The sequence below is a fragment of the Phanerochaete carnosa genome (genome assembly GCF_000300595.1).
Source record: "Phanerochaete carnosa HHB-10118-sp unplaced genomic scaffold PHACAscaffold_6, whole genome shotgun sequence".
In the NCBI taxonomy this organism is placed as follows: domain Eukaryota; kingdom Fungi; phylum Basidiomycota; class Agaricomycetes; order Polyporales; family Phanerochaetaceae; genus Phanerochaete; species Phanerochaete carnosa.
Genome location: NW_006767633.1, coordinates 3,053,264 through 3,071,892, shown reverse-complemented (window position 1 = coordinate 3,071,892; position 18,629 = coordinate 3,053,264). Strand labels below are relative to the sequence as shown.

General features: G+C 55.3%; 6 protein-coding genes across 6 annotated transcripts in view; 3 read left to right on the top strand and 3 right to left on the bottom strand.

The window, feature by feature from the left end:
* Positions 1-965, top strand: part of PHACADRAFT_197231 (uncharacterized protein) — a gene marked incomplete at both ends in the record, with an annotated part of 3,627 nt that extends 2,662 nt beyond the window's left edge. Inside the window, one exon of the mRNA XM_007397417.1 lies at positions 295-965. Within this exon, the coding sequence (XP_007397479.1) occupies positions 295-965 (671 nt within the window). The remainder of the gene's footprint in view (positions 1-294) is intronic.
* Positions 966-1,147: 182 nt separating this feature from the next.
* On the bottom strand, positions 1,148-4,857 carry PHACADRAFT_258908 (uncharacterized protein). Its single transcript, XM_007397416.1, has 15 exons — positions 4,824-4,857; positions 4,533-4,774; positions 4,446-4,479; positions 3,665-4,394; positions 3,326-3,609; positions 3,080-3,273; positions 2,750-3,027; positions 2,668-2,700; positions 2,581-2,618; positions 2,353-2,529; positions 2,153-2,302; positions 1,931-2,098; positions 1,692-1,868; positions 1,468-1,630; positions 1,148-1,413 (listed from the first exon to the last, which is right to left on the bottom strand). The coding sequence occupies exons 1-15, from the start codon at positions 4,835-4,837 to the stop codon at positions 1,201-1,203; spliced, it is 2,895 nt and encodes a 964-aa protein (XP_007397478.1). The 5' UTR covers positions 4,838-4,857; the 3' UTR covers positions 1,148-1,200.
* Positions 4,858-7,072: 2,215 nt separating this feature from the next.
* Positions 7,073-8,588, top strand: PHACADRAFT_61816 (glycoside hydrolase family 18 protein; the record flags this gene model as incomplete). The annotated part of the gene is made up of 4 exons (XM_007397415.1): positions 7,073-7,335; positions 7,394-7,630; positions 7,689-8,340; positions 8,394-8,588. Coding segments are annotated over 4 exons (1,347 nt in total), but the record flags the coding sequence as incomplete, so codon positions are not given.
* A 2,160-nt stretch (positions 8,589-10,748) lies between these two features.
* On the bottom strand, positions 10,749-12,316 carry PHACADRAFT_258905 (uncharacterized protein; the record flags this gene model as incomplete). Its single annotated transcript, XM_007397414.1, has 8 exons — positions 10,749-10,990; positions 11,044-11,107; positions 11,160-11,213; positions 11,265-11,408; positions 11,468-11,573; positions 11,626-11,681; positions 11,714-11,876; positions 11,938-12,316. Coding segments are annotated over 8 exons (1,057 nt in total), but the record flags the coding sequence as incomplete, so codon positions are not given.
* Positions 12,317-14,373: 2,057 nt separating this feature from the next.
* Positions 14,374-15,136, top strand: PHACADRAFT_258902 (uncharacterized protein). Its single transcript, XM_007397413.1, has one exon. It carries the CDS (start codon positions 14,484-14,486, stop codon positions 15,111-15,113), a length of 630 nt encoding a protein of 209 aa, XP_007397475.1. The 5' UTR covers positions 14,374-14,483; the 3' UTR covers positions 15,114-15,136.
* A 1,222-nt stretch (positions 15,137-16,358) lies between these two features.
* Positions 16,359-17,851, bottom strand: PHACADRAFT_258899 (uncharacterized protein; the record flags this gene model as incomplete). Its single annotated transcript, XM_007397412.1, has 7 exons — positions 16,359-16,541; positions 16,595-16,658; positions 16,711-16,764; positions 16,813-16,956; positions 17,006-17,111; positions 17,169-17,414; positions 17,472-17,851. Coding segments are annotated over 7 exons (1,085 nt in total), but the record flags the coding sequence as incomplete, so codon positions are not given.
* Positions 17,852-18,629: the final 778 nt, after the last annotated feature.

Genomic DNA, 18,629 nt, shown 5'->3' with positions numbered 1-18,629 from the left:
TTGCAGCATTTGAGACTCACAGTGGAGCCGTCGTCAACTGTTGTCTCAGCATATCAGAAATTGCAAGAACAAGCTTCAAGTCGCGAGATTCCGCAAGAGCACAGACAAGCTGCAGAAGAAGTGCAAAGCCTTATCAGGGTTCGCAATGGGCCATCTTTCGTTTTCCCCTTCGTAATCCAACAATGTCCTCTTCTCTGTTTGAGCAGTCACTCCTTCAGACTACGCCTGCATCGCGTCAGTCGTCCGTACCGGCGACAGCACCAAGCCCAGGGGCGTCTACTAATGTAGCGAAAGGTATGTCAAACAATGGCAAGCCCAATGGCGGCCGTGTCCAAATCAAGCGCAAGCCAGAGCTCCAGGCAGAGCAACAGCGCGCAGCTCACCGGCAGCCCTCAAGACCGCCATCGCGAGCGTCAATGCCGCACGGGCCTCAAGGATCAGTGCAGCAAGGAACCGGATCTCGCAACGAACGACAGCTGCCACCGCACCTGGTCGCGAGGCAGGCGGACCGCCAGCGGACAAGCTCGCCGGCAAGCGGCCGCGCGACGCCTGTGGGCGACGGTGAGCCCCATCCGAAACGGCAGAAGGGCCTCACCAGCGAGCCGTCGGTGCCCTCGCTGCTGAGCCGAATGGCGCTTGTTGTGCCGGCGGGAGGAACAAACAGGACGTCGCCCAGGGCAGAGGTAGCACCGCCATCGAGTGTGTCTGCGAAGCGGCGCGCGGAGCCAGAGCAGCAGAGCCAAAGCCGGCCGGTGCAGCAACAGCAACAGCAGCAGCCGCCACAGCGTGCGCAGCCGGACACGAACGCGCCACCACCAGGCGGGTGGAGTATCAGGGGCGCAGCCAGGGCGAGCAAGCAACCGACGCCTCCAGAAGAAGCGTCATCGGCATCATTGCTCGACCGCCTGAATCAGGGCGACACAGGAGGGGGAGGTCAAGCACGCAGGAAACGGGTGAAGACGTAGTCGGGGCAGCCTTTGCGTACCTGGGAGGTATATTGTTGTATGTTTGATGGTGCTTATGTGACTGGAATATTCTGTCTGCTATGTGTGTATTGAGCATGCATGAAAGGTATCACTTTATACCTTATGGAACCATTGTCGAGTAGGCGAAACGACATGCCAACACTCTGTCCGTGCGTGTATATGCAGAGCAGTGTTCTAAAATTACGGTATAAGTAGAATTGTTTACAAAAGCATCTCACGCTATCTCGTGTGCAGTCTCGCGGAAAAGCGCCTCGAATGCCTCTGTGCTGTCCCCGATAACACCGAAGGTCTCCTGCAACGTTCGCCCAAGGTAGTCTAGTTCCTGAATGACGCCGCGCATGGTGATCGCATAGGCAAAGAACAGCAGCTGACGCGAGCCTTTGATGTCCCTGTTCTTTACGACGTCGAGCTGCCTGATAGAGTCCACCTAGCATACGCCAAATAAGCCTTTGCTACGCTTGTCAGCGAAAGGAAATCGTACCAGACGGCGCCGCGCGTTTTCGGCTGGGGGCAGGTACGGCGGCAACGGCGACTTGAGCCGGAACGCTGCAGCGAGTGTCGAAAAGTAAAGAATCACGTTCCCGACCATCTCGCGCCTGGTTTTGTCTGTCGGAGTGATGAAGTCGCGGCGGACAGTTGTGTGCCTTCAGCGAGGACATCTTGTCATTACGGACCTATCGTCTAAGTAAAACCGCTAACGCTCACCATTCTTCGCGAGAGGTTACGCAGCGCATGCTGTGCATCTTGTCGAGGATCGTTTGTAAACTTGTGAGCATCGACCGGTAGAGCTTCACCGGAAAAGGGCCCTTAAGACGCGGTTCGTGCTGTGTCTGAGCGAGTAGACCCTGCAACTCGATGAGCTTGATCTGCAGGTGTAATTCCCTGTAAGATATGCTTTTCAGCACCAGATGGCGCAAAAAAATAGTACGACCGCCTTTACGTACATAGCCATAAACTCAAGGACGGGCTCATTTGGTTGCGATGGGCCCGCAAGGAGCCACGTCATCTCTGTCGGTTCGGCACCCTCGATCCTGCCGATGGCAGGTATGGCATTCTCCCATGAGTTGAAGGCAACGAGGCGAGTGTATAGCCAGCCAATGTTGAGGCAGAAGCTGCGGATCAACATCATGAGGCTTGGATACTCCGCGTGTTGCCCAGCCACTTACTCGCCGAGGGCCCTGCCCAGCTCCCTCCTGGCCTCGATCGGCCACCACCACCGAGAGACGATGGCGGCCCAGACGACGCCAACAATGACTGCAGTCGCACGATGGAAGGCTATGTCGATAATAGCAACGTCCTTTTGGCGGATGTTATAGCTAAGGGACGTGAGAAGCGGGTAAGATGTCAATAACACTCTAGTAATCACCTATACAGACATGTCAAATTGTGCGTCAATAGCACAAAGCGTGCAGACGTCGCATACTCGGGGCGGGCGACAATGTAGTAGAAGCATGGTATCGAGAAGAAGAAGCCGAAGATCGAGAGAACGTATGGGTTTTCTGGGAATGCTGTCCATATTGCCACGGAGGTTGCCGCTCCGAACCTGCATCATGGTTAGTCGTTTACAGCGCATACAGTTAGGCACCAAACACACAGTGTACCGAGAATACGATGTAATCCTAGGAAGTTGGTCTTCAAGCATGATCAGCTCCTGCGCACGGAGAAATGAATACTGGCTTACCGCTCCTATCGTGGGAGATATCACTACAAAGAACTGCACAAAAATTTGAGCATCTGCTCCGCCCTCTATGAACCCCACTTACCGATATAAGAGCCCACTCCCCTCTATACTCGACAAAGATGGGCCTCGTCGTTTCGAAGAAAGCGGGGGCGGCCAGTATAGCAGTCGCCATGCCCGCTTTGATCGCGTAGCGCATGTCGTTTTGTCTGAGCCTGTCACCAAGAGACCAGAGCGACTGTCCGATGCGCTCGAAGAAGGACAGGTCCTCGGGCGCCGGTGTCTGCTTGGTGTTCGGTGCGTGTGGCCTAATCTTGGGGAACACAACCGCTTTGTGTACGGGGTCGGGTAAGAAAAACGCAGCTGGTACAATGTCAGCGGTATAGCTCGTCCGGAGTTTACAATGACAACTTGCACAGTCTCTTCCTCAAGGTGCTATTCCTCTTCTCGTTCGTCGTGTAGCGCAGATGTCTGAACTTGCGCTCTACGTAGTACCATGGTCGCAGCAGCCTTCGCCAGCCCGTCTCGCGTTGAATGTTGCATATTCGGCTCATAGCGTCGGCGAGCGAGATCAACTCCTTGGTGAACTCCTGCAGCGTGAAGAAAAAGCTGGGATGAAGTTAGTAGCGAAGGCGCGGACGAGCAAAGCAGTAAGACGCACAAGTAAACTAGGAAGATGCTCTCGCTATCTGAGCCCATGAGCATAGAGTTATCGTTGCCGGCACTCTGTAGAGACTCGACAGACTCTTTGACAGCCGCGCCGCCCACGCCCTTCCGATACAGCCTAAGTACTGCATGGTTCGAGGTACTTTCGAAGGTGAACAGAGCGCGCTGGAGGTGATCTACCAAGTCGTGGAATTCTTCTGGTTTGAGCTCTTTCAGCGTCTTCTGTTGCGGACCGTTGAACACCTCTCGCAGGCGCTTCAGGCTAGACGTACAGGCCGTCTGCAGGACTCAAGAATCAGTTGCCGCTAGCGGATACATAAAGACGAAGGCCTACAGAGAGCGCTTTGAGAGGCGGCCCGAGGTCTTCTATCAGGTCTCCAAACGCATCGGCCGCTGCTTGCAATAATGCTGAATCATCGTCGGCAGCACCATCCGCCGCCCCGATGCCGTTCAGGTCGACCGACTTGCCCTTTCCGTTGCTACCATCCGACGTCATGGTCGAGCTCGTGCGCGTACCACGAGACCCCGCTCGCCTACTCGACATGTTCCTGAGCCGGAGGCGCCCGTCCCTGCTCGCCTTGACAAGCTCATATTGCACGCTGATGCCGCTGCGCAAGCCATTCAAATGCTGGCCGAGCCGGTTCAGGCTACCGACTGCGTCCTCGTATGCCTGGCCGAGGTGTGCACGGGGAGAACCGTCTGCGAGACCGAGTGTTGCGGCGGTGAATGTTGCCTCTGGCTTTCCGGGTCCGCCGAAAAAGCGCTCGCTTTGTGCCTCGGAGAGGTCCTTCTTGAGCTTCGTGAAGCTATTCTGGTGGTCTTTTGCAGCTTTGTCAAGAGCGGCTTGGCTCACGAGTAAGAGCGGTTCTTCGAGCAGGAACGTCTGTGTGATCATCGTGAGCAGGGTCGCGAAGGAGTCGAGCGTCTGTGTCATCGTCCGTTGTAGGTTACGTGTTGCGCGTTGTGGCCAAAAGGTGAAGCAGATGAGGTTCGTGACGATCGAGCCAACCAAAACGATAAAGCACACTTGAAGGAGCGTCTCGAGCCCACCTTCCTTAACAACTCTGCAGGTTAATTAGCGGCAGGTCAGTCGTAACCATACACGAGCGTCTCACACAATAAACAGGATAATGGAGGTCATGCTACAAGCTGTATAGCGAGGTGAGCGAGAGGAAATAGAAAGAGAATGCGGTGAAACCTACCGGTGTTGAACGAAGGCTGGCCCATCCACATTTTCATGTAGGCCATGGTGGACATGCCTATACCAATCCACAGAATGACCAGCAAGTCGGCGAGCCATTCCCATCCAGGCTGAACCTCAAAAAACCAATACATGGACATGCTTCCCAGAGAGACAAAGGTTGCATATAGCACGCCCATTAGACAGTACGTGTCCGCGTCAAACATCGCGCCAATGGTCTTGGCTGGGTTAAAGTAGACGATGCTGTCGCGCGATCAATCATGGAAGAAGATCATAATGCAGTCTTACTTACACAGTGGCAACCATGTGGCCAGAAGGCGACGGCGTGCGCTCCCCTGGGCCGTCATCGGTCAAATCCACGATAAAGCTCGAAAGGTATGGGTTGAACGTAAAAAGACTCCCAACAAAGTATGCAATGGCGCATTTGAGGATGTTACGTTGTAGAAGGGTAAGAGCTGGCACCTTCAGCCAGCTGAGCCGCCCTTTCTTCGGAGCGGCCCCAACCGCGTTTAATTGGCTAGAAGGCGCAGAGTCACCCTCGTGGAGGAGTTCTTCCTGTTCGGAGGCGATGGTACTGCGATCCGGAGAGTCGGGCGTGGAGCTTCGCTCCAGTTCTGCAGCCATGGGTTGGTTTAAGTCGTAGCTTGGTAATGGTGGCCGCATCGGAGAGGTCCTTCGTGATGACGCGCGACCGACCGTCAAAACGTCTCTTATGCTCTCCGCCGCCGTGGGGCGCCGCATAACTGATGTTGAATAGGACTGCTGCTGACCGTCACTGTGATCTTGGCCAATGAGCTCGCCAAACACAGACCACTCCTGTTTACCCCCGTTTCGTCCGTGACGGCTGCGGCGCGAGAAGCGAAGGAAGCTGGTGGTGGTATCCGCAGCGGTGGCTTTGGAGGAATGGCGCTGCACTGCTTCAGCGGTGCCAGCAGGAGAGGTAGCGCTCCTCTTATAGGCAGGTCTCGAAGAGGGTCCAGCGGCAGATGTCGTATGGATATGCACATTACCACTTTCGGGAGAATGAGCCGTTCCGGGGCTTTCGGGGGTGAAGGATCCAGTCATGGACTGGCTTGGGGGGTTCGAGATAACCTCAGGCGATCCAACAAGCCGATGCAATGCCCCATTATGGCCAGCCGTGTCTGGCTGGTGTGAGGGTGCGGGGATGTTCAGAGGTCTTGAGTCAGGTGCAGTATCAGGCAGAGTCTCGTGAGCAGTTTGGCTTGCACTAGATGGCGGAAGCGATGTCATCTTGTAAGTAGGACCCCAGATAATCAGCTTTATCCAGGTCTACGAGAACAGCGCGGTGATTGGCGAGTGCGCGTCAGGAGCCCAGAGCACGAAACGTTATTGTGACGCAAGTTCAAGCCTCGTAGGTGACTCACACGAACGACAAGGCGTATCCCAATGTCGCTATCCAACAACTGTCAGACTACCCATCAGCGTTCTTCTACTTCAAATTTCTGCACACGTTTGAGCCACTTTGAAATTTGGATGTTCTCTGGGTGCTGGTGCACGGCTGCTCAGCGATTCGCTTGTCGTCGTTACCGATGCACAGACGCTGCTTATCCGACTTGCGTCAATGAGAGTCCGGGGGCGAAACTGCAAGGTGGCCTAGTGTCTCTTCAGTATCCATAACGCAAGTCTTCCGACGCGACGTACACGATCCCGACTGCTCACGTGCGCCGCGTGCAACTTCTGATTGCCAGTGTCTGTACGTAGGGGCCTTTCTTCCAACCCCTCGAAGACCTCGTGAGGACCACCAAATAGCCTAGAGCTTACAGATGAGAGGAGCTGGACAAGTTTATTCGAAGAAGCAACAGATATCGACGTCTGAGACTGCCAAGCGTTCCAACACCGAATCCTACACGTACCGGAAGGAGTTCCTGCTAAATCTTATAGTGTACAGACGGAAGCAGTCTGAAACAATATAGCCAAGTGGTTAATCAAATCTGGTTCCACTGTTAACTTTCCCCTCGAAACCGGGGTTCAAATCTTGTCGGTGGAGTTTGATTTAGCAGTAGGTACCTATGCTTTTTGTGCTGCATTCCACGCTGCACAGTGCACACTGTACACAGTAGTGCTGTTGTGTTGTTGTTGTCCAGTATACAGCACGTTGTTTCTATGACTTCACAGATACTCTTTTTTCCTCTAGTGGGTCGAAATATGGCGAGACGGTCACGGCCACGGCTCTGAACTCGAAATGTAATTAACCACTTGATTAATAGAGCCCAGCAAGCAAGCATTCCTCCGTGCACGTTTTTACAATTTCCTCTGCTCTTCCCCGCCTCAGTTTCACTTCGGTACTTTTGTACAACCATGTTGCTGCGGTCGGGGGAACCTGATTTCTCGATTGCCGTCAATCAAGCGATTCAGTTTCCATCACACCCACGAAAGGCTATACAAATAGGCGCCCCAAGTACTTTATATTTGCAGTCGTTGTTTTTCTCTTCTTCATCTCTTCCTCCACCCCCGGGCACCTTTCCGTCCCTCTCCTCCCGTTCCCGTTAACGACTCTAATCGTCCGCCGTTGCAGGCAGGATGCTTTCTCTCCTTACTCTTCCGTTCCTTGCTTCAGCCGCCCTCGGCGCCAGCCATCTCCCGCGTCGCGACTTTCACCACCACCTCGCCCGCGACCTCGCTGCCTCGGCCAGCGTGGCGAACTCGACAGCCTCTGGAAATGCTAGCGTGGATATGATTGCTGCCGCGTACTTTGCTGGATGGCACGCCAACAACGCAGCCCATAACTTCACTCTGGACGACGTGAGCTGGGACAAGTACACCCATATGTTATATGCCTTTGCGTGAGTGTGCTTTGAGCTCCTCTCTGTCGCCAGGAACTGAAACACTTATGCGATTCAGGGTCACGGACCCCACTCAGCCTGGGAATGCGACACTCGCCGCGTCCGACGAGCAGCTTCTCACGCAGCTTGTTACCAAAGCCAAGAATAGCTCCGTGAAGGCCATGCTCAGCATTGGTGGCTGGACCGGCGCCCGTGCGTTCTCTACCAACGTCGGCTCGGAAGCGAACCGCACCACATTTGTCAAGACTGTCGTAGACCTGGTGAACAACTACGAGCTGGATGGCATCGACTTTGAGTAGGTTTATTTTGTGCAATTGTTTATTCAATTCCATAACCGGTCTCTACCATTCCAGCTGGGAATACCCTGCTACCCAGGGCATCGGTTGTAATGCAGTCAGTCCCAACGACACCGCGAACTTCCTCACGTTCCTGCAGGAGCTGCGCGCAGACCCCGTCGGCAAGAATATCATCCTCTCTGCTGCAGTGCCTATCGCGCCATGGAAGGACGAGACCGGTTCTTCCAGTACCAATGTCTCTGGCTTCGCCGGGGTCCTCGACTTCCTAACAATCATGAACTACGACGTCTGGGGCAGCTGGAGCAACGCTGTTGGCCCGAACTCGCCGCTCAATGACACCTGTGCACCTGCCGCGGACCAGATGGGTAGCGCCGTCTCTGCTGTCCAGGCGTGGACTGCTGCTGGCATGCCCGCGCACCAGATCGTCCTTGGTGTCGCCGGTTATGGGCACAGTTTCACTGTTCCGCCCAGTGACGCGTTCACCTCGGGAGATGACAACACGCTTGCTGCGTACCCATCCTTCAACAACACGTCGTTCCCGCTGGGTGATGGCTGGGACGGTCCTCAGGGCACTGACGTCTGTGGTGTGACGGACAACAACCCCGGCGGCAACTGGGATTACTGGGGTCTCGTCGGCGAAGGATGGATCTTCTCCAATGGCACCGCTCGCCCGGGTATCGACAGCCGTTTCGATGAGTGCAGTCAGACCGTAAGTCTCATTTGCGAATCTCACTGGCCGGTTCACTGACACGTTGTGTACAGGCCTATGTCTACAACCAGACGTCCCAGATTATGGTCTCCTTCGATACTCCCGCTGCGTTTAAGGCCAAGGGCGAATTCATTGTATCGGCAGGCCTCCGTGGCTTCAACATGTGGGAGGCTGGCGGCGACCTCCAAGACTCCCTTCTCGACTCCATCAGCGTTGCCACCGGTATGCAGGATGGCGACGACGACGATGACGACGACGACTGTGGCGATGAAATTACCAGCACCGCGCCGGCCGCTACCGCCTCGGCCGTGTCTGCAGGTACTTCCGCTGCACCCGCTCCTATTATCAACACCTCTATCGCAGCTCCTGCCGCTACTCAGCCTGCTGCTGTCACCTCCGCAGCTGGTGCCGGCTCCGTCGGTGTTCCCGCAGAGACCTCTGCGCCTGTCCTTGCTCAGAATCCCGAGCCTGCCACATCTGTCCCTGCGAACGGTGGCAATGGTGGCGCCGCCCAGCCCTCCCCTGTGACAGTCCTCACTTCGACTGCTGCTGCTGCCACGCCCACCGGCTCGGACGACGACGGTGATGACGGTGACGACTGCGACGATGATGGCGATGGGCCATCGTCTGCCACTTCTGTCGCTACCGTAACCCCCACACCGATCAACAACTCAGGATCTGGCGGCGATGATGGTGATGATGGCGACGATGGCGACGATTGCGATGATGAGTCCTCTGCCGCGTCGTCTGCGGTTCCCACTTCATTGGTTTCTGTCGCGTCGCCCGCAGTTCCGTCATCCGCAGTTCTCACTTCCTCAGTCCCTGTCACGTCGCCCGCAGTCTCTCCCATGTCGTCGGTAGTCCTCACTTCCTCGGCATCCGCCTCGACGGCCACGAGCACTGATGACGATTGTGATGATGATGAGTCGTCCAGTGTGTCCGCCACCTCTGTTGCGACGTCGTCCGCGGCTGCTTCCGTCTCCGCATCTGTCACGACCTCGGTCGCCGTGATCAGCACCTCGTCGGCCGCCTCGAGTGTGGTGCTTACGAGCTCTGCGGCTGTTTCTGACTCTACGTCCATTGCTGTGATCAGCTCACCTTCCGCCACTTCTGTTGCGACCTCCGATGCCGTGATCAGCACCTCGCTGGCAGCCGCCACCTCGGTGCTCGCGAGTTCTGCGGCAGTTTCTTCCTCTACGTCCGAGGCTGCGATCGGCTCATCTTCCGCCACTTCCATTGCAACTTCTGGTGTCGCCACTTCGTCTGCAGCGATTTCTTCCGCAGCTTCCGCACCCGCCGTCGTGTTCTCGTCTTCAGCTTCGTCCGCTGTCGTTGCCGCAACCCCCTCGCCCGCGGCCGAATCGTCCGCGTCCGCTGCGGTTCCAGCGCCCGCCTCCGCTGAGGCCTCGCCGTCTGCCTCTACTACGGTCCCCTCTTCCCCTGCAGCGTCCGCATCCAGTTCCGCCGGAGCCTGGTCCTACTGAGCAATTTCTCAACACGGAAGAATCACATACACAGGAACTGTTGTTCCTATCCTTCGGGAAGATGCTACGATTTATGACTCCTGCATTCGCGCCAATGCGCGTTTTGCTCTTCTTTCTCCGACGCAAGCGTCGCCCGTATACCACGCATCGTGATATTATCCCTTGCCTTGTGCTTTTATATGCGGCATCGTCGACCCCTGCCCATCGCTCGTTGTACATAGCCCTTCCTTTGCCTGCTGTGATATTGTTGCTGGTCTTTTCAATTGCTCCATATGACGTGTACCGTGTACATACGTGCTGTCCCTACGGTGGCTAGCTAAAATATATGCTATTGAATGGCTCTCTGGTGTCGATGGCTGTGCGCTGTGAGGGTGGAGGCCCTATAGTCGTTTTTGCACGTCCGTCGCAACAGCATCATCGCTTCTGAGCACTTTTCTCAGCCACGAGTATTTCTACCTGCCTTTGCCCGTGCGCGCGTTGACATCGTGTCCTCCGGTGTGATCCACTATCGGCCTCGACTTGAGCATAAGGGACCTCCAAACCGGCGCGCACGTCGACTTGGCTCACAAGCCGGGCAGCAAGGACCTCGACGCACACCACATCTATGCCGACATGAGATAGACCTGGCGGGATCTCTGGATACTAGACCTTGCGCATGCCTGCAGGCTGGCCACATGCGCGCTTCCAAGTCTTTTCGATTTCTATCACCCCACGTATAGCTGTGTGCTCGGATTGTATTTGTATTCATCACAATACCAGCCACCTCTTCCTTCGCTTAAACACGCTTTGAAGACATTTGTACCCGTATCATTACTGTGAAGATCAAAGAGCACACATAATGCACCGGTATACTACTTAATGTTACAACCCAGCCGCCTGCAAGCTGGCGCTTTGGCTTCGTTGCGACGTATTTCTAGGTGTTCTGCTGTTCTGCAGCTGGATTGATAACAGCTCACCAACTCCCTCCCCAAACTTTAATACCCACTGACTACATTGCGTGCGGTTTGTACGAACCCCTTCCAGAAGGGACGGGACGAGGCTAGCTTGGGGTGGAGGCTTCGGGGAACCGGAATGTTCAGTATGCAGCGCCGTGCGCGGGAAGACCATCAGGGAAGAACTGCCTGAAGAGCTCCGGATAGTGTCGTTGAGCGACGTCAGGATGACTCCTGGAGTAGCATGGTTGAGCAGATATAATATTTGGATCCATTTGAGCACATACTTGACGCGGCTGACCAAAGCGACCAGACCAGCAGGCAACTGGTGATACTCGGCATAGTTAACAGCTGTGCGAACCGCTTAGAATAGACTACGGAGTAAAGAAGGAGTACAGCGTACAGTCTGAACCAAGTTGTTCTCTGGCCTCCTTAATCTTCATGATCTCCGGTGGCACTAACAGAAAATGAGCCCAATATCTCCGTTAATATGGATGTAGGGGCCTACGCTCGAGTACTTCCTTGCCGATGACCCGGTCACGCCTTATCATCTGGAAGAACGGTATCGAGTAGCGTGGCGTCGATCCTTTCTCCGGTGACAGAACGCGGTGCGAGGTCGCAATCGCCACGCCTTGGGTTATCGTTTCTAGAGCTGATAGAGGCCAGCCGGTTAGCATTCCCACCGGCTGCGCATGGCGCAGGGGTGCTCACCTTTACCGATGTTCACGACAAACGTCCCAGGAGTAGGTGGAGCATCTATCCATTCACCGGAGACATTTTGCACTTGCAATCCACGATGTGGTGACGCTTGCAGCAACTAAGGGTCATTAGCTCCTCAACGGTCGAGCCAATTGGAAGAACACGCATACTAAGGTGATGAAACCGCCGTCGTAGTGGGGCCCTACTCCCTGGTTCGAGGACTCGTCTGCAGGAGCCGGATATTTGACATTTTCGCACGGTCCTGGTTCCCCTCAGGCTCAAAGAACCGGGCGAACGCGTTGGGGGGCAGCTCGAGGGCTTCGGCGATAAGACCGAGCAGCTCTCCGCTTAGCTTCTGCAATCTCTGCGCATATTCCACAAACGTATCCCGGAAGCCCGGCAGGAGGCTCTCATCCGGCCACTTCGCGCCACTACCGCCCTCAGCATGCATATCTGCCCAGCAGAAGAGCCCGAGCACACACCTGCGACGGCCCCCAGAGCCGCATGAAGTCCGGGTCCCCCTCCTTCCAGCGCGGCCCCGTGGACGTCCCAAAGTCAAACTGCTCGCGCTGGTCGACCTTCCCTTTGGTGAGCTCCGCGCCGAAACGCGAGTAGCCAAAGAAGTGCGCGTTGTGCACCATCCGGATGCGCTCCCTCTCCGCGGCAGGCAGGTCGAAGAGGCGCGGGCAAAACGCTACGGCGGCATCGATGCACTCCGACGGGACGGTGTGGCTCTTGAGATAGAAGAAGCCGACGTTCGTGAGGGCGTTGCGCAGCGCGACGAGGAGCTGGGGTTTGGTGCTCGCGTCGGACGCGAGGGCATAATCGAGGACGGGGATGCTCGAGAAGTTTGTCGCCATGGAGGAGGGAGGTCAGGATGCAAGCTCGAGCTCAGGGCACAATATTATGTATCGTGCATGAGCACTTGTGTACCATTGCGTGATAACACACCACGGTGGTTAGTATTACTGTTCCGGGAGAAACTACTTTCGAGTTCCTGTCTGGTAAGTTATTACATAACCTAAGCGCTCCAGAGTTTCTTACTGGGCGGCTTCTACAGTAACCTCTAAGCGCGAATATCAATTTCAGCTCAGAAAACTTAAAGGTCGCGGACAGCTCGAAGCTGGCGCGGGCAGAACGCGACAACAGCGTTGACGCACTCCGGCGCTCGGGACGCACTGGGTGTCTTGCGGACGGTGGCCGCACAACGCGAGCGTTGGAAACTGCTCTGTCATAACGCACCGCGGTGGTCGGGAGACATACTTTCTCAAAATGTCGCGACGGGACTCTCGTGCTGCTTGCCAAATCGCATCTCAAACTCCGAAAAGTTCATTCTACGAGCGCTTGGGCATCGATCCCGCTTCTCTATCTTTATTACCTCTATCTTTGATCGACAATGGCGAAATTCGAGTTTATTCTATATTACCCGCTTTCCGAGAAACCGATTGCTGCAAAAGCAGAGCGCGAGGATGTTCAGGCGACCAGAATACTGCAACTTCTCAGAAATGCAGATCCACTCCCCATCGACTTCAGTGATGTCATTCTCCTCAAGGTACGTGCATATACGCTTCTTTTTGGATCATCGCTCAAGCGCTCACAAGCGATACTAGCCGGATAACCTGCATTACTTTCCCCGCGGGACACGACTGTCTCGCTCACTCAAGTGGATTCAGACTAATTACAATGCTGTCGAAGACGCCGACCAGTAGATTGACCTCTTAAGCCAAGTGGCTTACTATTTCCCTCACTCGGAGGAGCGTCCCACTGGTCGCGATAGCCGGCTTATTGATATCCTTGTAATTTCTCCCGACCGTATGTGGTCTCTGGCTGTCGACCGTGCTTGAAGCTGACGACGACGTTTGACTTCCTAGTCAGAGAGGCCATAGATGAGCTTGGCGACCTGCCATTTATGCCTTCAGTCATCTTGAGAAGTGGGTTGATCTTGACCTCTCACAGTATCTTGTCTTCTGAACTCCGTGGCTATAACAGAGTATCGCAAGGAAGGCGACCAACGAGCCCGGCGCGCGCCGTCGCCCTCAGACGGTGTCAAGGACGTGTCTGGCATACGGGCTGCACTTTGCGGCCATCAGGCCGTTGTCCATGGAGGTCGGCCAGTCAACAACTACGATCCACCCCCTGCTCTGTTCCATCCTGCGTTAGCCAAGTTCGACCATCATCTACGTCACTTGGACAGCAACCTGCCAGAACTGGTGCCCCACCATACACTGCTTTATCATACACATAGCTTCATTATAAACAGCGTCAGAACGTATGACACTGAGGACCAACGAGCATCAGCACTGCGGCCGGATCCGGAGGCCATTCTAGGTCTAGGCAGATTTGAGACGGAGTCCAGCGGGGCCAAGACAGAGACTGGTATGGTGCCGGAAAGTGGAGGTGTGGTGATCGTCGTAGAGATCAAGAATGAATCAGGTATCGGAGGAAACGCATTGTTGCAGGCCGCGACACGTTATGCCAAGATTGTTGCTGATCCCAAGGTGCGCCGGCTGACTGAAACCCAGCTATCTGGAGCCATGCTCTGACTACACACCAGTATCCCATGCGCGGTGTGAAGACTAACAGCCCGGCCATCCTGATTGGAGTCATGGGCGACTCGATTGAACTGGGCAGTGCTGTCTTCCTGGTAGACGGCATACACCACAGCCGTCCGTCGTGTGAAATACTAACTACAGACTTCTACACCGATGACCTTGTCTCGCGTCTGGCGCGAGTGTTCAGAGCGATTGTCATCGCGGCCAACTCCATCCGAGGACACTACTACGGTCTCGGAAGGCTGCCGTCGAATGCAAATAGCGTTGGGCATCTATTCCCGTTTCCTACTGCTCGAGATGGCGACCCGATCCCGGAACGGCTGGTATTCAAGTGCAGGCTGTCTCGAGATGGTCGTCGCCTTATTTTTCCTGGTGAGCGAGGAAAGTCCATATCAGACTCAAGTACCGAGGCCGCAAGCCCTGTGGTATCAGAGGAAGGTACGCAAGATGCGGTCTATGAGGATGTACGGTCGAGGATGTATATCGCCTCCATCCCATGCTCGGGTACTGCCGCCGGATGTGCCGCTTCATCCTCGGGGTCTGCGTCCGAGGACTCCTCGGTCGAGGTATTGGTCAAGTTCACCAAGCGCTACAACGCCAGGGCCCACCGGATACTGGATGGAGAGGGTTTCGCGCCACGGCTGTACTCGTGCTCGCGAGTATATGGGGATCTGTACATGGTCGTGATGGAGTATCTCGCTGGCGAGACAATGTTCGACCTCCAGGAAGCGGGTAAATCTGTCCCGCAGTCGCTCTACACGGACGTCGACACAGCGATCGGAAAGCTGCATGAGGCGGACATTGTGTTTGGCGACCTCTATCTACCGAACATCATGTGTGTCCCGGAGTCGGGTGGGCCGTCAGGATCCCCGGGTGGTCTGCGGGCGAAGCTTGTGGATTTCGACTGGGCGGGCACCGACGGCGAGGACACTTACCCTGTGACACTGAATGACAAGCTACCTGACTGGGTGGGTGGGATGGAATGGGGGGAGGTGATGCGGAAGGAGTACGACATTGGGCTACTGGAAATGGTGCGAATGGTGTGTGTGAGACCGCTTGATGTGTATGCAAACGATATTAGCTTCGCTCAGCTCGGAGTTCAGTAACTGATTCGTCGTTCGCATCCGGACTGTTGTATTGATCACCCTCAGCAAAATCTCCGTCTGCCCGAAGCGACCGGGGACTATCGGAGTCTATCGAAAATTGACTGATCCCCCCAGCGACCTCAGAGTAATCAGCAGACGCCGCGCGGGGAAGCCCTCACCACTACATCTGGGTCCATCGGTTGCGTCTGCATTGAGTTGACGGCCCACTGTGACGCATGAAAGTCACCACCGAGTCCAGGGTGCAGAATATTATATGGCCATCGTCGCGCTGGGCATACACCTCAAGTCCACAGTAGGTGTATTATTCCGGCGACCAACGCACTGGGCGGTGAATTCTCCGGCGGGCAGACTGGTACATGAGCCTCGAGTTCTTGACTCTGGGCTGGGCGCACTTCGTTGAAGGCAATGTTGACGAGCAGGTCGAGTTCAATGCGTGATATTTGCGCTGGACCGACCCGCAAAATCGGATGGAAGCTCGCTGAGGGGAACATAGTAATCGTTTTGTTAATTAATTCATAAAATGGCGAATTGATAGTATACGAATAAGCAAGTGGTAGTGGCACCGGAGGCCAAGCCGCCTGCCTAGCATCCACTTCCGCATCTTCGTCGCGCTGTGCTGTCTGTCCTGCTACTCTCAATGAGTAACGGGCTTGGCGTCGGGGACATGGCTCTGGTTTCAGCTTTATTGAACGTCATCGACGCCACCAAGCTCCTGCCTGCCAAACCCGCCTACTTCCCGCCACGAAACACAGGGCTTAAGAGGAGATGCCCTGAGATGGTGGAGATCTGAGATGATGGAAATATACTCTAGAAATTGTAGACCTTTTAGGTTTTTCAACGCGCTAGTCACCCTGCCTCATATAGAGATCTTCGTCCCTTCTGACAGGACAAGTCTCCAATATGCAAAGGTGATATCGTGCGATCCGAGCAAATAAAGTAGCTTGACAGAGTGTTTGTCAGATTTTTGGGTAGCAGAGCCCCTCAGTTGCGACGTTCGCCTGCCACATCGAGGCCAAACTTCCGCACGAGCCTGAGAATCGCGTGCGCAGGAAGCACGAGCACTAATGACAGTGGCATGGGGCACACGAGGAACAAGGCCAGCAGCGCGATGAGCGACAGCTTGAGGACGAGAAAGTGGAAGAGCGGCATGTACGACGTCGGGTCCATGAAGAGCGCGTGCAAACGCATTCTTGTAGAGGGAGCGCGCCGACAAGCTACAGGATCGGTAGTAGGTGCTGCTGTTCAATGACATTCACCTGACCGTAAGAATACACTTTATCATGTAACATACGTCTGCCTGAACACTGCGAGTGCTACGCATGGGCGGTCTAAGAAACTCAGTACGCTAGACCATGAGACGGCAGGCCTTCTGGGAAGTACTTCTTGAAAAGCTCAGGGTAATGCCGCTCCGCGACGTCAGGATGACTCCTGTGAGTAAGTGATTAAGAAGGAACATGGCACTGAACAACATCAAGACGCACTTCACCCGCCCGATTAAGGCGACCTCGCCGGAAGGAAGTTGGTGGTACTCCGCGTAGTTGACAGCTAGCAGACCGTGTTGATCGCGAAATCGGAGACGGAAGCTTGTTATACGTACCGTCGGAACCAACTTTACCCCGTGTCTCTTTGATGTTCAGGGTCTCAGGCGGCACTGGTGCTCGTTAGCTAAATTCCCCGTCCCTATGTTTGACAGACTTACTCTCAAGCACCTCGTCCCCGATGACAGTCCCCCTCTTGATAATCTGAAAGAATGGGATCGAATAGCGTGGGGTAGACCCCTTTTCGGGTGAGATCACCCTATGCGTAGTCGCAATGGCGACACCCTGGGTGACCGTCTCCATGGCTGGTAGGGGTGTGTCGGGATATGGTCTGTATACGAGAAGACAACTTACCCTTGCCCAGGTTCACGACGAAAGTACCCGGGATAGGCAGCGCATCCACCCACTCACCTAAGACATTCTGAACCTGCAAGCCTCGATGTGGAGATGCCTGCAGGAGCTGCATGAACTGGAGGTCAGCATCCATTCCCGAGCATGGTACAGTGAACAGGCGCACCAGCGTTAGGAATCCGCTGTCATAATGTGGTCCGACTCCCTGGGTCGAGTCATCTGTCGGAGAGGGATACCTGACAATTTTGACACGATCTTGGTTATTGACCTCAAAGAAGTGCGAGAACGCGTCGCGCGGCAACCCGAGCGACTCCGCGACCAGAGGCAGCAGGTCGTTGCCCAGCTGCTGGCTCTTCTGGATATAATTTTCAAACGTTTTCCGGAATCCGGGAAGTAGACTCTCCTCAGGCCACTACGCCCGACTATCGTATTCAGCCACAGCTTCGTGTTAGAGTGGAGCATGACATACCTGCGACGGCCCCCAAAGCCTCAAGTACTCGGGCTCACCAGGCTTCCAAGTATCCTCGTAATGCGTCCCGAAGTCGAGCTGCTCACGCTGGTCGACCTGACCCTTCGTGATCTCCGCACCGAAGCGCGAGTAGCCGAAGAAGTGCGGCGAGTGAACCATCCGGATGCGCTCCTTCTCCTCGGCGGGGAGCTCGAAGAAGCGCGGGCAGTATGCTACGACGGCATCGAGCTCTGCCTCGGAGATGGTGTGATTCTTGAGGTAGAAGAAGCCGACGTTCGTGACCGCGTTGCGCAGCGCGGTGAGGAGCTGGGGTTTCGTCTCGGGGTTCGACGCGAGCGAGTAGTCGACAATGGGAATGCTCGAGAAGTTCGTCGCCATCTCAGAAAGCTATTGAGTGAAATGGAAGGAAGATACGAGGCCGTCTCTACCTGGCATGCCGTCAAGGTATTTGTACGCTCCAGGGTGTAAGAGTCATCGCGTGATAACACACCATTCGGGTCAGGGGACAGGACACCTCCAGCGTCCGCGAGCGCTTTGAGTTCCTCACGCTGACCTCCGATCAGATTTACCCGGGATCTACCCACGCAGTTTGCTCTCAACCGCCACCACCCATCGATTATACCCTCGTATATCCGCCGCTACGGAGCAAGGATGACTTAATTGATTATGGAGTGAGTGCTCTTGGGTATGGCTGCGACGGATTTATCGTATTTTGTCAACTTTCCTTATGGGACGGTTGGCAAAATACGTCGATCTCGTCGCCTCGCCTCATACGAACTTGGCAGGATGGGTTGGGAGTTGAGGACACCTTGTGATGGCAGTCTATGCGACCCCGCCGACTCAATGGTCACAAGCCTCAGAAGCCGACTCAACCAGTGGTGCGCACGTTCTACATTACGGCGGTTGGGCTGACGTCTTTTGGTCATTACTAGATCTATCATCGTACGGAGCGCACGAAGCCGCGAGGAAGTTGAAATACATAGTGCATGCGCTCCCCTCGGAAGACGGACGGGACTCGGTTCTCCCGCTCTACTCGTGCTTACTGTCGTTCTTCGCTCATGTCAAAGCTCTGCGGATCTGATTGGACAATGCATACAGCTCACGGTCGCACAACCCCTTGAAAGCGCCTTTGGTACCGGCGGCGGCGGCGGCGGCGGC

What these genes read in the sequence shown, in the direction of transcription:
- PHACADRAFT_258908 (XM_007397416.1), bottom strand. An exon ending in AATTTGACATGTCTGTATAG is followed by an intron (nt 2,303 to 2,352) that starts GTGATTACTAGA and finishes CACGTCCCTTAG; the next exon opens with CTATAACATCCGCCAAAAGG. An exon ending in GTAACCTCTCGCGAAGAATG is followed by an intron (nt 1,631 to 1,691) that starts GTGAGCGTTAGC and finishes TCCTCGCTGAAG; the next exon opens with GCACACAACTGTCCGCCGCG.
- PHACADRAFT_258902 (XM_007397413.1), top strand. Translation starts at nt 14,484, where the DNA reads ATGTATATCGCCTCCATCCCATGCTCGGGTACTGCCGCCGGATGTGCC.